Source organism: Cyprinus carpio, chromosome A1, assembly GCF_018340385.1.
Source record: "Cyprinus carpio isolate SPL01 chromosome A1, ASM1834038v1, whole genome shotgun sequence".
NCBI classification, from domain to species: domain Eukaryota; kingdom Metazoa; phylum Chordata; class Actinopteri; order Cypriniformes; family Cyprinidae; genus Cyprinus; species Cyprinus carpio.
In genome coordinates this window covers 35,062,847-35,083,810 of record NC_056572.1, presented here as the reverse complement: position 1 = coordinate 35,083,810, position 20,964 = coordinate 35,062,847, and the positions used below count along the sequence as shown (strand labels likewise).

At 36.2% G+C, this 20,964-nt stretch overlaps 3 protein-coding genes across 3 annotated transcripts; all 3 read left to right on the top strand.

Annotated features, from left to right (window-relative positions):
• Positions 1-1,805: 1,805 nt before the first annotated feature.
• LOC109067796 (CD209 antigen-like protein E) lies at positions 1,806-4,652 on the top strand. The gene is made up of 5 exons (XM_042764487.1): positions 1,806-2,105; positions 2,421-2,675; positions 2,768-2,871; positions 2,939-3,042; positions 4,047-4,652. Exons 1-5 carry the CDS (start codon positions 1,997-1,999, stop codon positions 4,180-4,182), a joined length of 708 nt encoding a protein of 235 aa, XP_042620421.1. The 5' UTR covers positions 1,806-1,996; the 3' UTR covers positions 4,183-4,652.
• A 391-nt stretch (positions 4,653-5,043) lies between these two features.
• Positions 5,044-9,450, top strand: asf1bb (anti-silencing function 1Bb histone chaperone). The gene is made up of 4 exons (XM_019084690.2): positions 5,044-5,593; positions 6,672-6,787; positions 7,366-7,542; positions 8,383-9,450. Exons 1-4 carry the CDS (start codon positions 5,485-5,487, stop codon positions 8,572-8,574), a joined length of 594 nt encoding a protein of 197 aa, XP_018940235.1. The 5' UTR covers positions 5,044-5,484; the 3' UTR covers positions 8,575-9,450.
• Positions 9,451-10,572: 1,122 nt separating this feature from the next.
• On the top strand, positions 10,573-20,221 carry LOC109063835 (cAMP-dependent protein kinase catalytic subunit alpha-like). Its single transcript, XM_042764433.1, has 10 exons — positions 10,573-11,030; positions 13,904-13,965; positions 14,278-14,406; positions 14,488-14,586; positions 14,670-14,752; positions 16,281-16,407; positions 17,577-17,672; positions 18,595-18,717; positions 18,865-19,029; positions 20,075-20,221. Exons 1-10 carry the CDS (start codon positions 10,985-10,987, stop codon positions 20,198-20,200), a joined length of 1,056 nt encoding a protein of 351 aa, XP_042620367.1. The 5' UTR covers positions 10,573-10,984; the 3' UTR covers positions 20,201-20,221.
• The last annotated feature ends 743 nt before the right edge of the window (positions 20,222-20,964 follow it).

Genomic DNA, 20,964 nt, shown 5'->3' with positions numbered 1-20,964 from the left:
ACTATGCATCATTTTAATTTCACAAACATCTCATTGAAATGTCTACAAATTGATAAAAATGATCTGAGATCATATAAAACTAAATCATATCATAGGCCTATAAATTGACATATCATATAAATTGACTAGAGAGTGTCAATAGTTCTTGTGCGTACGCGAGGAATGTTTTTAAAAGGTATGATGTTCCTCAAACGTTCTTTCAACTTAATTTTGATGTAAAGTTCAACATTCTAGGAACGTTGATTTGTAACATTCCAAGAACATAAAAATGTCCAGTTTCCTTAATGTTAATAGAATGATATTTAAAGGTTAGTATGATGTTCCTGAAACATTCTTTCAATCATTCAAACAGATGCTGTGAACAAGCACTGAAAGAAAGAGAAATAAGAACACAAACTACAAATTTCTTCAGCCACAACTTTAGATGAACTGAAGATAAAAGACATTAAATCTCTCAACAAACAGCATTTCCAGCTTCAATTATTACTAACCAGATATACTGTCAGAAGTCTACAGAAGTTCTTATTGAGAATTAACAGAAGTTTATATATTGACGTCTTATTGAAAATGTTTAGTTTGAGATCACCACCATTTAGATTAGTGTTTGTTTTAGTTGGGCTCTTCACCCTTGACTTTTGTGGAGTTGCTTCTTTTGCGGCAATTGCAGGTGATTTCAGAAAAGATTTCTGTGTTGATAAAGCAACTCAACATGTCTGTTTTGATAACAGACAAATGACTCCATTAAAGTAATTTAAATAACTCAACCAATGTGAAAACAAATGACTTCTAACACTGTTGTTGCACTTCAGATGCTGAATGTTGATGTGTGGGTGTGTATAAATACCGTCATTGTTAACTTTGTGAAAAAAACTGGGAGCCGGCTCTTCTGATTCACTACAAAGCATCGGCTCTCAGAGTCGCATCTTTTGCGCATGACACATCACTACTTCTCATGTAACATTTCAAATCCAAAAGTAAGCAATACAACATGAAAGAGAGTTGTCTAAACTACTTTAAAGCAGTCATTTGCCTGTTATTAAAACAGACATGTTGATCTGCATTATCACCACAAACATGTTTTCTAAAAAAAAAAACACCTGCAAGAGCCCAACTAAACACTGATCTCCATTATGGTGACTTTAAACAAAACATCTAAACCTCTGTTAATTCTCAATAAGTACTTATGTAGATGTCTGACAAAAATAAAGTCAATCTGGTTAGTAATAATTGAAGCTGGTAATGCTGTTTGTTGAGTTGTTTAATCAGATCTTGAGAGATTTAATGTCTTTTATCTTCAGTTCATCTAAGGCTGTGGCTGAAGAAAGTTGTAGATTGTGTTATTTCTCTTTCTTTCAGTGCTTGTTCACAGCAGGTGTTTGAATGATTGAAAGAATGTTTCAGGAACATTATACTAACCTTTAAATAACATTCTACTAAACTTTTGTTCATATTCTTGGAATATTATAAATCAACGTTCCTAGAATGTTGAATTTATGTCAAAATTAAGTTGAAAGAATGTTTGAGGAACATCATACCTTTTAAAAACGTTCCTCTAACATCAAGAAAACTGGACATTTTTTATGTTTCCAGAACCAACGCTCAATATTTGGAGAATGTTCTTATAACAAAATTCTGTTAGCTGGGGAGCCAAATGAAATAACTTCCTGTGTATCTAATAATTTGGAGTGAATTGTTATTGATATTTGATGCTTTTTACTGACAGACCTGTGATGGGATAAAGTTTGTTAAAACATGACTGACATGGTTTTCGTTTGTCAGAAGTTTATGTTTGCATAAAGTATGCTGATCTTATGATTCAGAGAAGAAAATAAACTTGCAACAGAAACTCAAGGACTGCATCATGTGCCAACACATCTTATGATTTTGTAACTTTGGAAACGAAATCACTTCCTGCGTAGGTTTGGGGTTTTAAAAACACTAGGCAACATGCTAAAAATCACAACTCATCTGTGAAGACGGTCAGCCACAGAGACTAATGGAGATCGAGACCATTTATCAGAATATTGAACACAGAGTCATTAAGGACACATTTGGACCTCAAACACAGAGTCACAGGCAGAACGAAGGAAAAGCTCACAAATGCAGTAAGCAGAAGGTTTCTTTTGAAGCAGATATGGTGTCAGTAAGGTTTGAGGAACTAAAAACTGTTATACAATTTCAGTCACTGTTTTCTATGAACACGGTTTCTGATTTTAAATGAAGAGTATTAACACTTTAACATAATTATTTTAAGCATAATCATATGTTTTCGAATACATATTTTACTTTATAGGAATTCCAGATGCTTGTCATTATAAATAAATGTACACTTTACTTACAGGTTGATTTGAAATGTTATCTAATAATATTCAGTGAATAGTTATTAATTGATATTTGTGTATTTTGGTCATGTTTGTCAGGAGGAAGTAGATGTTTGGTGTTGATCACAGTGGGTCTCGGGGTCATTTGTGTTCTTCTGCTGGTCTTCATCATACTGCAGCACATCACCATCACAGCAGAGAGAGACCTGATAAAGAGTTACAAGAACACAGTTGAAGAGTTCAAACAAACCATCAACAGCTTACAGGACAATCACACTGATCTAATGCAGAAGAACAGCAAGTTAGAAAGCATGTCTCTGAGGGATGAACTGAAGAAGGCAGCACCAAAAGGAGGTTAGATCAAATTTGTTTTTGTATGAGTTTTTTCCCCCATATTTTTATATTGCTTTGAAAAGTGTTATTGTATCAAAATTTGTGTGGTTCAGGTTGGTTGTTCATGTCCACTGAGTTGAAGAGCTGGTCTGACAGCAGACAGTACTGCAGGGATCGTGCTGCTGATCTGGTCATTATCAACACTGAAGAGAAGCAGGTGAGTTTGTGTGAGTGTCTGTTAATGAATGAGAGAATCACACTTATTCCTGTTTTTATTCACACAGAGGTTCATATCTTCAATAGTCGGTGAGAGTGTGTGGATTGGTTTGTCTGACAGAGAGCAGGAGGGCAACATGAAATGGGTGGATAATTCAACACTGAAACAAGGGTAAGAGCTAAAACACTCACAGAACTTTATTTTTTTGAGCCCATGACAACCTTCAGAAAACATCAGAAGACGTGTTCCACAACCAGATGGCAGAGGATCACTCATTAGCTCAGTTGCCATTTTATCTCCCTTGTTTTTTCCACGTCTTGCTTTTGGATTTATTAAAAAATGACTTGTAACACATTTTAGTACTTTTACTGTACTGAAGTATAAAGTATAGCTAGCGCAGGAAGTCACAAAATCTCATGTCATTTAAAAATACATAATTACATCCAGACACCAACAGCCTGGAAAAGGTAAATTATTTCAATACTTAACTAGTTAACTAAAAATTAAACAAGTTAATTTTTAATGTTATAACAATTTAATAATGCATTAAATATTTTGAAAAAAAGAAAAATTTAAAAACTACATTTTTTAAGTTTTATCTTTAACTGTAGAATTTGCTAAATACATTCAGCCAACACAGACTTGCTGCTGAAGTTTTGTTACTCTGAAATTATTCTGAATCACCTGCATATATTGCACAGATTTATTTTTGACATCGGTTTCTCAGATGTTATCACTGTCAATCATAGCAAGACAAACAAATCGGCGGATTCACTCATGTAATTTTTTACACTTGTTTGTCATTCCTAAAACAGTATTCAGTAGTATACAGTATGGTCCAAACAAAACTTTTCTTCAAATTGTGAATGGATTATGTAGAGAAAGCTTATCGGAAATGACCAGCTGGCTTATCTAAAACCAGGAAGTAACCGTTGATATAGTACATTAAAGGGACTTCCCAATAAAAAATAAATAAATAAATACAAATTTAAAACTTCTTTTAGTTTTCTGCATTTTCCCCTCCTGCTCAAGTTTACCTTTAAATCTTTGAGGTACTGTTAGCATTGTTGATTCATGAAACGCTTGTGATGCTCCTCATTTGTTCGTTGCTGAATGAGTAAAAACTTTGCGGCTGATGTGATCAAACATTTGAACATTTGACCCATTTTATTCAGGTTTTGGCTCCAGGGTGAGCCAAATAGCTATGGTGGAGATGAGGACTGTATTGAACTGAATCCTGAGAAACATAACCTGAACAACTGGAATGATCGTTCATGCTCAAACACAAGAAAATGGATTTGTGAGAAATAGGGTTCATCTAGTCTTGTCATGCTTTTACTTGTATTATCTTATGGAATCATTCTTATTGTGATATGAGAATGTATAATATCTGATTGAGGTCCCTGTCAGTAACTGCTTTCATAACTCCATTATCCACCTTTTTCTTTTTGTAAAAATTGGCGCGGCCAATTTATCATATTATTAATCATATTATTCATATGTATTATCTTAATTATGAACACATTGGTTTGTAGTGCAAACAGTTTTACCATTTACTGCATGTTGTTATTCTCCTCCTTATTTAATAGTGAACCGGAAGTCTCACCCATAGGCTTACTTCTGCGTTGAAGAAAAAGGTGGATAGCATTATGTGTCCTTATTTCAGCTGTTATCATGAGTCTCATTTGTTGATATGGGCTGATATTAAGTGTCTGTGGTTCTGCTTTTGAAATGCATTGCTTTCTTTCATAATAAAATTGTTGACTGACAGTTTTATCACAGCATTTTTGTTGTCATTTCATATTCTAGTGCATCTGCTTCACTGTATTTGACGCCCGACTATATGGCGAAATTTCCTCCAGTCCAGCGCAGGACGCAGCAGAGAGCAGGTTTATCAGACTGAAGTCTTCAGAGACGAAGAGAAACATCAGCTCCAATGTAAGACATAAGAAAAAGAAAGGAGGATTCTTAAGGAAGAATTACAAGCAGTAGGATGCAAGGGATTTAATATAACCAGCTTGTTAAATGACGGTCCAAATTCTGGAAAACAAATGCATGCAGTCCTGAGATTTCTTAAGAATAGTGGGTTATATAATAGGATATAGGAGGGTTTTTTCGTTCTTTTCACACTCCATCACAGTAGATGGCGGTATGCACCTATGAAGTTGGTTCGCAACCCGCCATTAAATCAAAAAGAAGACGAAGAAGATCAGCTCCAGAGCACTTGCTGCTGTCATTCAGTCTTTGTTGCATTTAGGGACGTTTTTCCTTCAGGATCCCGTGGAAAGAACGGATTTTGGTTCTTTTATTTGGTTTTTAAAACCATGTTCACGCAAAACCTGCACTAAATTATATGTTCTTCAAGACGTTCCAACGATAAATAAAATGGATGTATGGCGACCATCCGATTAGTTTAAAAAGTACAAAATAACCACATCAAGAGAAGACTCTGCAGCTTTACCTGCTTCAACAAAGGATCGTTTTGTCAACCCGACTCCGGTTTTACATTTCAGCTGGATTTACTAGAGATTTACAGCGATCTGGACAGTTTTTAAGAGGCTCTCTTTCATAAACACAAGGCCGATTTCTGTTGCTCAGATCTTGTGAGCCATCATGGCCAAAGTGCAGGTGCTAAACGTGTCTGTTCTGGATAACCCCAGTCCTTTTGGAAACCCGTTTCAATTCGAAATCACATTTGAGTGTATGGAGGACCTACCTGAAGGTGACAGATTTCACAAATTCACTGTTTACACGTATTTCTGCACTCACTTTGTAAATGCTGAAGGCTTCGAATGTCTTTTACAGTGTCACTACGTCTTAAACATCAAGAACTGTATGTATATTTGTGGTGATTTAAGCGAGAAAATTGAGAAAAAATCTTATTGTCAGTTGTTAATGTTCACGCGCTCAATATTTTGGCGCCGGCGGGGAGTTCGCTGACAGCGCGAGGCCGCCCCTCCTCCCCTGATTAGTCCGATAGTGGACGAGGGGCGTGAACAATGTATATGTGCCTTCTCCGATTGGTTGGTTTTGCGTGACGTCACGTGTCGGGAGGCGGTGTGACGATCTTGGGGCAGAACTTTTTTTATTATTATTATTTTTTCTTTCCCTCCTCTTAAATGCTGTATTACAGATTAAGATTATTATACTTTCTTGTGTATATGGAATTTATTGTTCAAATTTTATGTAATGTTCAATCATTTCTTCAAAAAAATAAAAATAGAATTGAGGGCAGAACTTTCGACTTGGAGTCATAAAACACTTACATTTATAGTTATCCTCTATATTTCGTTTGCTAAATTGATCATATTTTACTACAATAGTTGTTATAATAGTCTTAAAAGAAAAAAAAAAACTTTATCTAGACATTTTCCCTCAGTTTTTTCACTAAACAAATTTTTATCAAATTGTTTCCACCATCTTATCAATGATTGGTAAAATTACACTTAATGGCCAAATAATTAGCCCATTCAAATTATTACAACAGACTTGTTCATTTATATCATCCACCTTTTAAAAATTAGCAGTGTTTGATTTATAAATAATAGTAATTTATTAATTGGGTAACATTGTCTTATTGGAATTGTCACGTCTGTTCTACAAAACCTCAAATGATACGCCACAAATCATAATCAAATATGTAACCTGAAATACATAATATAAGGACTTCAGAGGATGTTAAATTTTTCAAGCATGTAAACTCACATCCATGTTGTAATTTTTGCACTAAATGCTCATTGTATGGTATTGTAAGTCTCTCTGTTTACTGAATTGCTTCTCTCTGGGTTTCTGCCTCTCAGATCTGGAGTGGAAGATCATCTACGTGGGCTCTGCGGAGAGTGAGGAGTATGACCAGGTCCTGGACTCGGTTCTGGTCGGCCCAGTTCCTGCAGGCAGGCATATGTTTGTGTTTCAGGTGGGTTTGTTGATCTGGCACATACTTGTTCCTGGTTCAGTGCATTATGATCAGCCTCCTGCATCCAAATCTCACTTCTAAGCCATATAAATAACACCATTTTTAGAAAATAAATTGCAGCGCACTGCCACCTAGAGATGAAATGAGAAAGTACATCTGTATATTTGAGATCAAGCGCATAAATTGTTTTGAGATGCGTGCTCATCTCATCTCAATTCCAGAAAAAGCACAAAAACAATGAAACATTAAATGAATGACAATTAAAGCCAGATTAATATGTAGATGCTACTGTCTGTTTCCATTTCCGTGTTTAGACGAGTCCCTAAAAAGTTAGCAAGGTTGTTTTTGCTCTCACTGGTTTCGAATTGGCCTGAGGTCCAGCTTTGTTTCAGATAAGACTATGGGATGGTCTCACCACGTGCACAGGTTCTTGTTAGTTTTTACTGTGATACTGCATTAGATATAGTTCAAAGCATCATTAAATGTATACCTTGGATTAGTCATGAAATTCAAAGGGTCATTTGTAGGTACCAGAATATTTGTAACCTGCAAGCTACATCTCTTGACTTGATTGACAGGCGGACGCTCCAAACACAGGGCTGATCCCCGAGAGTGATGCAGTGGGCGTGACCGTCGTGCTGATCACATGCACCTATCGGGGACAGGAATTCATTCGCATTGGTTACTATGTAAACAATGAGTACACAGACCCTGAGCTGCGGGAAAACCCACCTGTCAAACCCAACTACACACAGGTGAGACATTATTATAACATTGTGCATTTTTCACTTATCTTACGGCACAGTTATATTAATGGATTAAGGAAGAGCTGGATGCCAGCTTATTAATATTATATACTGATATTACCAAACATTTAGTCTATTACTGGTGAATTGGAATAGACATATAAAAGGGAAACTGAATTTAGACCGGAAAGCCCATTAACACTCAGTAGACATTATGCATGTTATATGCATGTTATTTGTGTAACACAGTTCTGCTGCATTTGAAATGTGGTAATGCCAGTCACATCAAAGCCGCAGGTGGCTGTCGTGTTTAGTCTAATATCGTTTGTAATTCATTAATTCTGCTAAACGAATCCGGGTTGCTGCCATATTTCCATGCATTCATTCTGTTGCAAATCGAGATGCTTAAACCGCTTGATGAATATTAACTCAGTTTACATTCAACACAAAACAGGTTGTTTTAAGCATAGAAATGAGATTTTAATAATTAGAATAATAATATATTGGTAACAATTTACAATAAGATGTAATTTGCTAACATAAGTTAACATGAACTATGAAAAATTCTTCTAAAGCATTTATTAATCTCAATTTTAATTTCAAAATGTGTTATTGCATTATTAACATCAACGCTTGTATTTTATTAACATTAACAAAGATTAATAAACACGTTAACAAGTGTCTTTAACAAAAATAAACTAATGGGCCCTAGTTGTAAAGAGTAAATGATATTTTTAAGGGGTAATGTTAGCATCGAGTCTTTACAGTGTAACGCTGACAGATTCAAATCCAAACAATTCTAATTATTGTTATTTTCGATTTTTCATCGTTTTTTGTGCCTATTCGCAGCTGCAAAGGAACATCTTGGCGTCTAACCCTCGAGTGACCCGTTTCCACATTAACTGGGAGGCTACTATGGAAAAGATGGAAGATTCTGAGAATGTAGACCCCGCCCCCAATGCCATGCTCCCGCCCACCTCCATGCCTGGCAAAGCCCCGCCCTTTGGACTCATGCCTGATAACTCTATGGACTGCTTATAGAGCTTGAACACAACAACCACCTCATACATGAAGTAATAAATGTGTTATTTTGGATTTACATGCCTGCAGTTCTTACAGTTGTGAATGGACACACACACACACACTCATCTCAGTCCTCTGGCACTTATTGCTCTGATCACACACACCTGAAGCGCTCAGGTAGTCATGGGACTTTGCAGGCGTCGTCTTGCCCTCCCTGTCCTGAACAGCAGAGGGGCCGTACCTGCAGTACCAGCAGACATGGACTGTTTTCTTATGTTTCTTCATGGTGCACATCACTAGTGAGGTGAATCTCATGAAAACATGTTTGGCTCACATTTTTCCATAACATTAAATAAATTAAAAAATTATATTTTGCATAAAGACAAAGAAGCATTTTAGGACCTTTAGTGTTTTTGCATTTTGTTTATAAATGTTTTACCTCAAATTGTCATTACTATAATAAAAAAAAATATATATAAAAATACAAATATATCTGTAATGCAGAGTTGTTTGTAATAATAATATAATAATATTTGATTTAAACCGTAAAGTATTCATACTTAATGGTTGTGTTGATGAATTACTGTTGAAAATCACTATTGAGAATAATAGGATTTACAAAAAGAAAATGTGACCCTGTCCCTGACATGTTTTGTGAGATTCATCCTGTGGTACTTTATGATCAGAATCGGAGCAACTTTTCTGGGAATATTTTGCTTGGATATGATCGATGTTTGGAACTCGTCACAATTCCAGCTCTGTTTCTGTTTTGTTGGGATGTGATATTATTTAGAAAATTATTTGGTTGGTTCTTTTGTTGCCTTGTTTTTCCACATGGTATTTGTTTATGAAGAGTCTTAGATTTAATAAATATTAACTTTTGTCTTTATAAAACTGTCTTTGGTTTTCTCTCCATCTTCTGACTCTTTTATATGGACACACGCCCTGTGTGTGTGTGTGTGTGTGTGTGTGTGTGTGTGTCTTTTTATGATGTTGCTAAGCAACAGCTATTAGAGATGGCACTTTGGGCTGCTCCACCTTTGATCCACACATCACATCAGACAACTGCTCTTCCTTTCATCCCTCCATCTCTCCCTCTGCTCTCATCCCATAGTTTCATTTTGTCTCCCTCTATTCTCTGTCCTCTGATCTGGGGCTGTGCACACCGTGGGTCACAGGGGCGAAGGACACACCGAACCAAACCAAACTGACACTGGCATCTCGTGCTGTGGAAGTAGAGTCAGGTGATGGGTGTTAAGAATAAATGTTTATGACACATGAAAAAAAAAATATATATATATATAAACAACATTAAAATGAAAATGGATAATATAAAGACACATACTTGCTAAATATAAACTAAAATTAAATTAAAAACAGGAAAAAAGTTAACAGGATAAAAGTACTTCAATGAAATGAAAATACAACTTTTGTTGTTAAGTGTAAATTAAGAAAATTTAAAATTAAGACATTTAAAAAAAAGCATTTAATTTAAAACACAAACAGTCAACTTGTTTCAATTCTTTGTTTATATATATAGCATATATATATATATATATATATGTCTGTATAGTGGGTAGTATATAGGATAGTATTTCAATATTTGTGTGTGTTTTGTGCTCCATATTTGTTTTGAAAGTAAAAAAAGTTCACATTTCCTATTCACATTTTGCAGGAAAAGCCTATAATATCTTAAAATGTGATAACTGACCCCACAAGAGGGACAAATGGTCTTCTATTGGGGCCAACATGTGTTACATGACCAGTATTTTTACTGGTAGACAACGATTATGGAAATATTCAATACTTTATTAACACAGTAGAAGTTTAAATCCACTAACATCATTCATAAAGCTATTTCCGTTTGGAACATGAAAAGGAACGATGTTTTGTTTCGATATGGAGAAATCACAACCCATCACGGCTTCATTAGCGTCAATCATTCCGCACATCTGTCCGTCTTCTTCCGTCTGGCCAATGGGGTGGCGCGGTGGGCGGGCTCAGTCCGGGGGGCGGAGTCTGTGTCGATGGCCACGGGAAGCGCAGCTGCATGAACGATCTCGCCGAACCTGCATCCGTGTTTTTCAGCCGCGATCCCCTCCCCTGCGAGCGCCGCTCACGGAACACCCCCGCGGGGAGGCGAGAGAGAGGACTGCGGGGCCGCGGAGGTGCGGCGAAGAGCCAGGCCAGGAAAGGACGCCCGAGTCCGGTTTGATGCTGGCGGCCCGTCCGCCCTTTAAACGCGGATGCTGCTGCTGCATTCATAAGGGATCGCTGTTTACCCGAGAACCCATCGTCCCCTGTTTTCATATCCCAAGCCGATCGGTAGACGCCAATCGCACGAACGGACCGTGAGAGGCGAAGCGCGACAGGCGCGGCAGCATCCCTCCCTACCTGCGGCTCTCCAGCGCCCGACAGGCCCAGAGTCATGGGCAACACGCCGGCCGCCAGACGGGGCAACGAGATGGAAAGCGGTGGGTGTCCTTAACGCTTCCCAGTCTTTCTGTTTAGTCATCATCTTCATCTTCGATCGTGGCGATGCTCAGATGCTCTTCGGGGATATGGTCGTGCATGTGCGAGGCTTCAGCAGAGAGATGCTGATGCTGTCATGGCGATCACAGGCTCAAACAATGTGTTGATGCTTTAATAAGAGCGAGCAGTGCTTCGTTTGAGGCTTGCACCTTATATAAAACATGCCAAAGAGGGTTATTAGATTAAAAAAAGAGGGTCTATTTATGTACGTCTGATGTTTCTAGAGAAGGACAGATGTGGAGAAGGTCTGAAGAAAACAGCAAGAACCAAAACCTACATGCTGAGATCTAATAGGAAGAATAGATACAGCAATTTAACAATCTGTCATTGAAAACAACCTCATTATTTGACCACTATGTGTCCTTCGCAGTGTCTGTGATGGTTAGGGCCCCGCTGGTGTCTCGAGGGTTGGGTTTTCACATCTGGAGTTGTTTAACCCGGGTTTAAGTAATCCATGTTTCACATTGCTAACGTACTAACCACACTAACATGCAAGCTGTTTTAATAACATTTAGGTTAAAATTGCTGCAGTTAATGCTAGTCATACTAGAAAAGTCCTTCGATATATCCCACCCAGCCTTCCTGTTTAAGTATGAAACGTGTCAAAACAGGAACGAAAACTGCTCACGCTCTTGAATCGTTTCAATCAAATGCTGGAGCTTGAAAGTTTCAGTGACTGTACAAAACGTATGCTTATTAATGTGGCAAGAAATCTTTAGATTATGACTGGTTTGTCTGTTGCGAAACAGCTCAATGCAACGTATAGGCCTACCAGCGATACATTGGTGTTAACCCCCTTTAAAAATGCATGAAACATTGCTTAACTCCGGGTTAAAAGTGGCCTTAATTTGCATGCAAGTTACATTATATACATTACATTACACGAGTTACATTATCATCACAAAATGCAACTATGTTATCGGCCAGCTCATAATATAAATTTGGATATACAAGTGAGTCCAGCTTTATCTGCATGTATACAGTACTCTCACGTAAAGTACTATATACTATATAGCAAATCTCGTTTGATTGCAACACAAAATGTGAAGTATATTATCGCCCAGATGTCAAATGTGACTATAAGGCTTGAAGATATTAAGATACTATAAACATGAACGCCATGATTTTCTGTAAAGCTGCAGTGAAAGCGCTATAAAAACAAGTTTGGCATTGAGTGTAGTGAGAAAAACACCCCCCACGTCTTTCTTTGTGCTTCCTTTATATTTTTCTTCACTGAATTTGTGGGGAAAATGCTGAAATGAGATGCTGTACTCTTATTGGGAGCTAAAGGCATAATGAAATTAGTGCTGTGCTGTCAAACGATTAATCGCGATTAATCGCATCCAAAATACTTTTTTTTTTTTACATAATATATATGTGTGTACTGTGTATATTTATTATGTATATATAAATACACACACATGCATGTATATATTCAAGAAAAATATGTTATGTTTATATATTAAATATATTTATATATATTATAAATTATATAAATATAAATATATACATGTAAATATATGTAAACATTTTCAAAATATATATTGTATGTGTGTGTATTTGTATATACATAATAAATATACACAGTACACACACATATATTATGTAAACAAATTATTATTTTTTTGGATGCGATTAATCGTTTGACAGAACTAAATGAAACTGAACTAGAAATGAACTTTTTGCGCTCCTGTGTGGCATGTTATCATGTTTACCCCTGTAATGCCTGACATACAAAATAATTTTTGTAATGGAACAGTTTATTGAACCTTAAGACAAAATACACACATATATAAAAAAAGGTTTGCATATCCGTTTTTTGTTGAATATCAAATTTGACACATCAGGCTTTTATGGCTGATATAGAATATGAAGGAAAAAAAATACCTCAATTTTACTCAGATTCCAAAACTATACAAAAACAAAAAAATATTAAAATATGCTGATATTTATAGGACCAAAAACTAAAGGCTGGAATACACTACGTGATTTTTGGCCTGATTTTCCGCCGATTTACAGTCTGGAGAAGCTGACGCTAGCTGCAGAAAGTCAGAGTCAGTCTGCAGATTAGAGCTGACAGGCTTCACAGAAAATCGTGTAGAGTATGATGGTCACAGACTCCGGTTTTTAGCTTCAGACTTTGATTTCATCCAGTCGTCAGAGATCAAACATGTTTGATATTTCGAGCTGATTTTAGAACGCATGTTGTTTTTATTTGTCACGTGTCTCCTAGCAACAAGGCACTCATTTCTGCCCGAGTTTAAAGTGACTTGTGTGTGATCATCAGTCATTTAGTGTATGATGCCCAGTTTTTCCTCTGAAGTCGGTAAGTGATGCCCAGTGTTTTAAAAAGTCGTGTAGTGTATTCCAGCCTAAAGATGAAATTCTGATAGCTTGCAATGTAAATCAGTGAGATCGTTATAACACTATAGCAGAATACTTACATAAAATGATATAAATATCAGTTGTCACTCTGTATCTCCAATAATGTCTTAGTAAAATGGTATTTAAATTATTAGTTTTATGATTAAAGCATATAATGCAATCATATTTGAGACTCACATTAAAAAAAAAAAAAAAAATATGTCTGGATAATCAAGTAAACCTGAGTTGCTTCAGTAATATACAAATAAGTAAAGAATTCACTGGAAAAAGAGACCATCACTCAGACGACAGAAGGCAGGTAATAGATTGTGTACAACAGGTTTTTAGCAATGTTTTGTTCGTGTTTGATCATTAGAATTACTGATGATTAATTAGTAAATCATTACTGCTTGTAAAGTTAAGTTCATGTACTTTCTCTCTCTTCCCTCAGTCAAAGAGTTTCTGGCCTTCGCCAGAGAAGATTTCCTCAGGAAATGGGAGAATCCTGCACAGGTAAGAGGACTAGAGGAGGGAAGCGTATTGAATTCGAGAAAGAATTCATGCTTTAAGAATTCATGTAAAGCAAGCTGGTGTGCTCTCAGGCACCTTTGAAAATGACAGCAGAGTTATTGCATCTGTTTGGCGTGATTCATGTTAAACGCACAACGGCAGGTACACAAACAATTTATATTTAATAAATATTACTGAAAATAGGCAATTAATCAGTTTATATTTTACAGTACAGCCATCGCTACTAGAAACAGGACAGCCAGCATGACAGGTGTGACTGTAGTTATGTGTTGTAACAGTGGGTCTGTCCCACAGAACACCTCGTGTCTGGAGGACTTCGACCGGTTGAAGACTCTGGGCACGGGCTCATTCGGTCGCGTGATGCTGGTCAGACACCGAGAGACCGGGCAGCACTACGCCATGAAGATCCTTAACAAACAGAAGGTGGGCGGGGCTAATGCCTGAGCCGTGACATCACAGCGAGACACGGTGATGTCATGATGTCTTTTCATCGTTTCTCTGTAGGTTGTGAAGCTGAAGCAGATTGAACACACTCTCAACGAGAAGCGGATACTGCAGGCCGTCAGCTTCCCCTTCTTAGTGCGGCTGGAATACTCCTTCAAGGTGAATACTGTCTGAAATATCAATAGCTGGATGATGATGCGCCGCATGTAAAGGCCGTGTTTGGTAACATGTGTTTGTTTTAGGACAACACTAATCTCTACATGGTGATGCAGTACGTTCAGGGAGGAGAGATGTTTTCACACCTGCGTAGAATCGGCAGATTCAGGTGAATATATTTGCATTCCAGATGTGTTTTATTAGTAAAAAAAAACAAAAAAACGCAGTGCACAGTAGCAGCATAAATACTATATATATATATATATATATATATATATACATGCAAAGCTGGGTAGATTACTTACAAATTGTAGTCCATTACTGATTCCAAATTGCATGACAAAAATTGTAGTTATTAACATAATCCATAATCTTGTATTATTTTGATATAAAAATGCAAAGAGTAAAAACATAAATTCCATTCGTTGTTATTAATAACATGAAGTGCATCAGACATTACATCAATGATTCCCAAACTGGGCTTCATAAAAGAACTGCAGGTGGTTCAAGAGTTTAATGAAACGCTTAAAAATAAATGAGTCATAAAAATGTTAAATTGAAATAAATTATTTTAAAATAGCATCAATAAAAATAAAGCGCTTTCTAAAAATTATACCTTAATTTTGAAGCAAATTGTAAATTATTTGTTTCATTTGATTTAGATTACTAAGTAATTCATTACTGTAATTTAATAACCTTTCCCTTGAAAAAGTAAAATAAGGGATTACTGTTAATTTTTCTGTCATTCATTTAAAAAAATAAAAAATATGGGCGTTTTCGATGGGCGGAAGAAAGAATAATAAGAGTAGAAACATAGGAAACACACACACACATATACACACACACGTATATATATATATAAAAGAGTTGTATTTATGATGGACATGCTTTTTTCTTCTCTGTCTGGTTCAATTCATTCATCAAATATCATCATTTTTCAGGCAGAAGCTTTTAAATCAATTTTAATATCCATAAACATAAAGTCAGTTAAATGTGTGTGTCTTGTAATTCCAAAAGACTAAATGATTAGTATGAAAACGGTATATATACTTCATTTTTTGTGCCACAGATTGAATCTTATTGCATGCGTGTAAATGGCAAAAAAAAAAAAAAAAAAAAAAAAAGCTGATATGTATTTTTTAATAATTCCACATAAGACATTAACATAGAAATGAGATGTAATAATAACAGGTCATCCCAGCATCTGCAGGTTTGTGCATGTATTATATTTTCATCTAGCTAAAGATACAGGTACAAAACAAGCAGTGGGTTTAGAGAAGCGAAAGAGGACTTCCACTTCGGCAGCAGTGCTGTCCTGAAAGCTGTGTGCTAATGTCCATAATATGAGACTGTGGTTTCATCTCGCTCGTGTAAAGACGCTCGATGCTTAATATTTATTTGTTGCTGTACTAAAATGAAGCACTTAGCAGCATCAACTTGTACAGTTGCATATGTAGTTTCATTAATTAACAACAAAATATCAAATATCAACTTTTCAGTTTTCTTCATCTGTTTTTTAAACCTCACAGGCTTCTTTTTGATAAATGGTGAAAAGTGTGTTTGTGCTGCACATTCGCGTGAATCTCTTTTATTATTTCAGCCCTGCTGTAATAGCTAAAGTGCTGTTGTTTTCAACAACTTTCTTATAACTGTGTCTTTTCTCGTTCTTTCTCTCTTGCTGTCTTTCTCTTGTGTAGTGAACCCCATGCGCGGTTTTATGCTTCACAAATAGTTTTGACGTTTGAATATCTGCATGCCCTCGACCTGATCTACAGAGACCTTAAACCAGAGAACCTCCTCATCGATCAGCAGGGCTATATACAGGTAATCAACACCTGCAGCGACTGCAGAAGACTTACACGCACATTAAAGTAACACAAACACAGTCATAGTGAATGAACAGTCTGGAATAGGAGCTACTTCTGTTGTGACCTACTTTACATTAATAACATCAACATGTATTTAATACAGGTATTCTCTATAATACTTATAATGCAATTTGAGGCTAAATCAAGCACAAATAATGACAAATATTGTGTTAGATAAACAGAAACATAGTGTAACTTCATAATATCATTTAAAATGTTATGCTTAGTGCTGTCAAACGATTAATCGCATCCAAAATAAAAGTTTTTGTTTACTTAATATATGTGTGTGTACTGTGTATATTAACTATGTATATATAAATACACTCACAAGCACTTACATATTTAAGAAAAATATGTTATATTTGTATATTAAATATATTTTTTATATATAATATCTATTATATAAATATAAACATGTTAATATTTTCAAAATATATACTGTATGTGTGTGTATTTATGTATACATAATAAATGTACACAGTACCCACACATTTGTTAAGTAAACAAAAACTTTTATTTTGGATGTGATTAATCGTTGGACAGCACTAATTATATTATTTAGTTAATATGTGAAATGATGAGCATTGATAGCTAATTGATATGTCTTAGATGAGCATTGATAGCTAATAAAGTAACATGATAATTAGTAACATTCAAACTTCTATTTTTACTTTTTTGAAGCAAATCTCAGCGTTTGTGATGTGCTTTACATTAATATACATTTTAAACAAATATTTTACTTAATATAGTGCAATTTGGAGAATATTTGACAATCATGTCGAGGGTAAATCATGCACAATGATGACAAATGTTGTGTTAGATGAACAGAAATGCGTCAAATTCAGTGTGATTGTACTGTAACAAAAAAAATTAAAAAAAATTCTGCGCCACATTCAAGGGGTAAAAAAAAACAAACTTATTTGCAGTGTAAATGTTGCTAAAAGTGCGTCTGTGATGTAAGCAGCTCCATGGATGTGCTGTCAATCACACGTCACTCATAATCTCACCATTACTGCCCCTTCATGGCTAATGTGATAATGACATCATCAAATGTTTCTGGCAGGAAGCATGCATGTACTGTACTGTGCATATATCACAGCGTCATCTGCAGGACCTTTGTTTCAGGTGACAGACTTTGGTTTCGCGAAGCGGGTCAAGGGTCGCACGTGGACATTGTGCGGCACCCCGGAGTATCTGGCCCCAGAGATCATCCTCAGCAAGGTGAGCGGTGCTGTTTCTCTGAGCAGACTGAGCTGAACCACAGCAGTCCCAGTGTAATTAATGAAGCGTCTGCACCGCAAGAGCTCGCTTTCAGCTGACGGATGCTTTTTGTGCTGTACTACTACTCTGAGCACTTTATTTGACTGAAACAACACAATTCAATATTCAAATATTGACTAATGTGCGAAAGTTTGTAATATTAATATTATGATTTGTTAATGTTTTTGAAAGAAGTCTCCTCTGCTCACCATTCTAATATGCTGATTTACTGCATTTCTTGATTATTATCAGTCGTGCTGCTTCAGATTTTTGTGGAAACTGTGATACAGCTTGTTTTTCAGGATTCTTTGATGAATAGAATGTTAAAAGGACAGCGTTTGAAATCTTTGATGTGATAAACATCTATACTGTCACTTTGATCCATTTAATGCATCCTTGCTGAATAAAAGTGTTCATTTCTCTCTTCTTTTTCTAAATCTCACTTACACCAGACTAATGAATGGAGGTCTTCCACGGTTTCCATAAAAATATGAAGCAGCACAACTGTTTTCAGCACTGATAATAATCAGAAATGTTTCTTGTTCTCTTGATTTCTGAAGATCAGGGGACAATGAAGACTGGAGTAATGATGCTGAAAATTCAGCTTTGACCACAGGAAAAAAAAAATACATTTTAACATGTATTCACATGGAAAACAGCTTTTTTAATTTGTAGCAATATTACTGTTTTTACTGTATTTGTGATCAAAGAAGGTGAGCAGAAAAGATTTCTAGTTAACTTGCATCACTAAACCTTTGAGGTTGCTGATCTTTAAATCTTCTGTTTCTTGACATAAATATGTGCAGTGGTAGCTCCACTAACATTCACTCCATTGGTGAAACATGCACAGTTTGTGAACGGTTAATATCTCGTTCTCTCATAGGGTTATAATAAGGCTGTGGACTGGTGGGCTCTGGGTGTGCTGATGTATGAGATGGCTGCCGGTTATCCTCCGTTTTTTGCCGATCAACCCATTCAGATCTATGAAAAGATTGTCTCAGGAAAGGTAATTTTGCCAGGAAATGACAAAACGATTGCGTTTAGATTGGAAATGGATCAAATATCTCTGCAATATCAGAGATTCTTGTCTTCAACCCACCCATGTTTGGTTCAGTTAGGCTCAAACACAGTCTGAACCTCGCTCTTTTCACAGGTACGATTCCCGTCGCACTTCAGCTCCGACCTGAAGGACCTGTTGAGAAACCTGCTGCAGGTGGACCTCACCAAACGCTACGGCAACCTTAAAAACGGAGTTAACGACATCAAAGGTCACAAGTGGTTCTCCACTACTGACTGGATAGCCATTTACCAGCGGAGGGTGAGAGCCGCACACGGTCGCTTTCATCACTGACAGAGATCTGGTGCATTCAGTGCTTCCCAAAGCTCAATCAGCAAGGCTTGTGTCTCATATTATACTGGATGTCATTTAGGATTAACACTAGCAGTGCTGGGGGTAACGCAAGTTATGCAATCAGATTACTTTTTTCAAGTAACTAGTAATGTAATGCATTACTTTTAAATTGATTTTTAGACTTGATTTTGAGTTACTTTGTTTTCTCATTCATTCACGACACTCTCCTGTGTCTGTGTTTAGAGAAATGGGAGGCACTTCCTTCAGCCTGAGACTTATTCATGTCACTTTTGGTGTGAAAGAGCCTGCCAAAAATATAACTTTTGGGGTTTTTTTGTTCTTAAAAATAAACAAGCAAACCCAGCTCAGGTGTTAAAAAGTAACACAATGCATTACTTTCCATAAAAGTAACTAAGTAACGGATTTGGTTACTTTTTATGGAACAACGCAATATTGTAATGCATTACTTTAACAAGTAACACTGATCACTAGTATTATTAAACCAAATGATATGATCATTTGTCATACTTAAAAAATAATAATTGGCTGAGTATCAATAAGAATAAGAGAATGGTTTAAAGCAAATATCAATATTTGTGATCTGCATTACATTAATATACATCAGTATCTATTTGAAACCATTTTTTTCATGCACAATTTTCTTTAATAATCAGTGTAGAGCAATTTGGAAAATATTTTCTGATCCATGTCAAGGGTAAATAAAGCTCAAATTATGACAAAGAAGAACAGAAACATCAGATTCGGTGTGATTTTGCTGTAATTTAAACGCAAATCTGCGTCACGTACAAGGGGCTTGATAAAATTAATGTCGTTCTTAAAGAATGCAAAGAACAAAGAAATAAAATATTAATATTGGCAAGTACTTAAAAACGAATAAAGTAGCATTTCATCCATATTTCATACTCAAACGTAAACTATGAAGCAGCAAAACACAACAGTATGAACTATGTAATTCACTAATATTATCTAATTTTTTGGTGTGTTTTTGCAGGTGGAGGCCCCGTTTGTGCCTAAATGCAGAGGTCCCGGGGACACCAGCAACTTCGACGACTACGAGGAAGAAGAGATCCGTGTGTCGTTCACCGAGAAGTGTGCGAAAGAATTTGCCGAGTTCTAGGAGAATAAGTGATAGAAATCAGAGAGAGAGAGAGAAAAAGTGCATGAATCTTAAAAACGATCCTTCCTTCTGTTAAACAGCAGAGAAACCAGCGGAAGAGAGCAGAGAAGACCTCCAGGGATAAACAGTGAGGCCTTTATCATCTCCTCTGTTTTTATCATGTTTGTAACTTTCTCTTTTTTTTTTTTTTTCTTTTTTCTTTTTTTTTTAAATCTCTGTTCACGTGATATGAATCATGATGGATTTGATTGGGTGTAAGTGTTGGCCTGTGGACTGGGATTGTTTTTGCCGCACAGAGACAGACGGGGTTAGTTATCGTCTGTTCAGAGATGATCTCTAATCTTGAGCAGTTACCGCTAAAGTGCAAGTTCTCCACAAGGTCACCATAACAACCATACAGAAAAATAGAAAAAGAAAAAAAAAATGTATTCCTGTGTAATAACGGAAATATTTTTGGTCCTGTATACTGTCATGTGTTTCTTTATTCTTCAAAATGCACTGAAGGGATGACAAAGTGAAAGTGGCATAGAAAAGAAGCCATGATTTCATCAAATGAGCACCTTTTTTATTTTTTTCCTCCTTCAGCTGTAGGTCCACCGCGCTCTGTAAAATATTCACTGATGAACTTTCACCTATGAAATGTGCCATGAAATCCTACAAGTGTCAGTTCTTTCATTGATTATAGCTGACAGATGACGGGGCCCACAGCCTTCGTGCAGACGAGGGGATGAATGTTTTTGTTTCGTTTGTTTAGTATTGTTAAT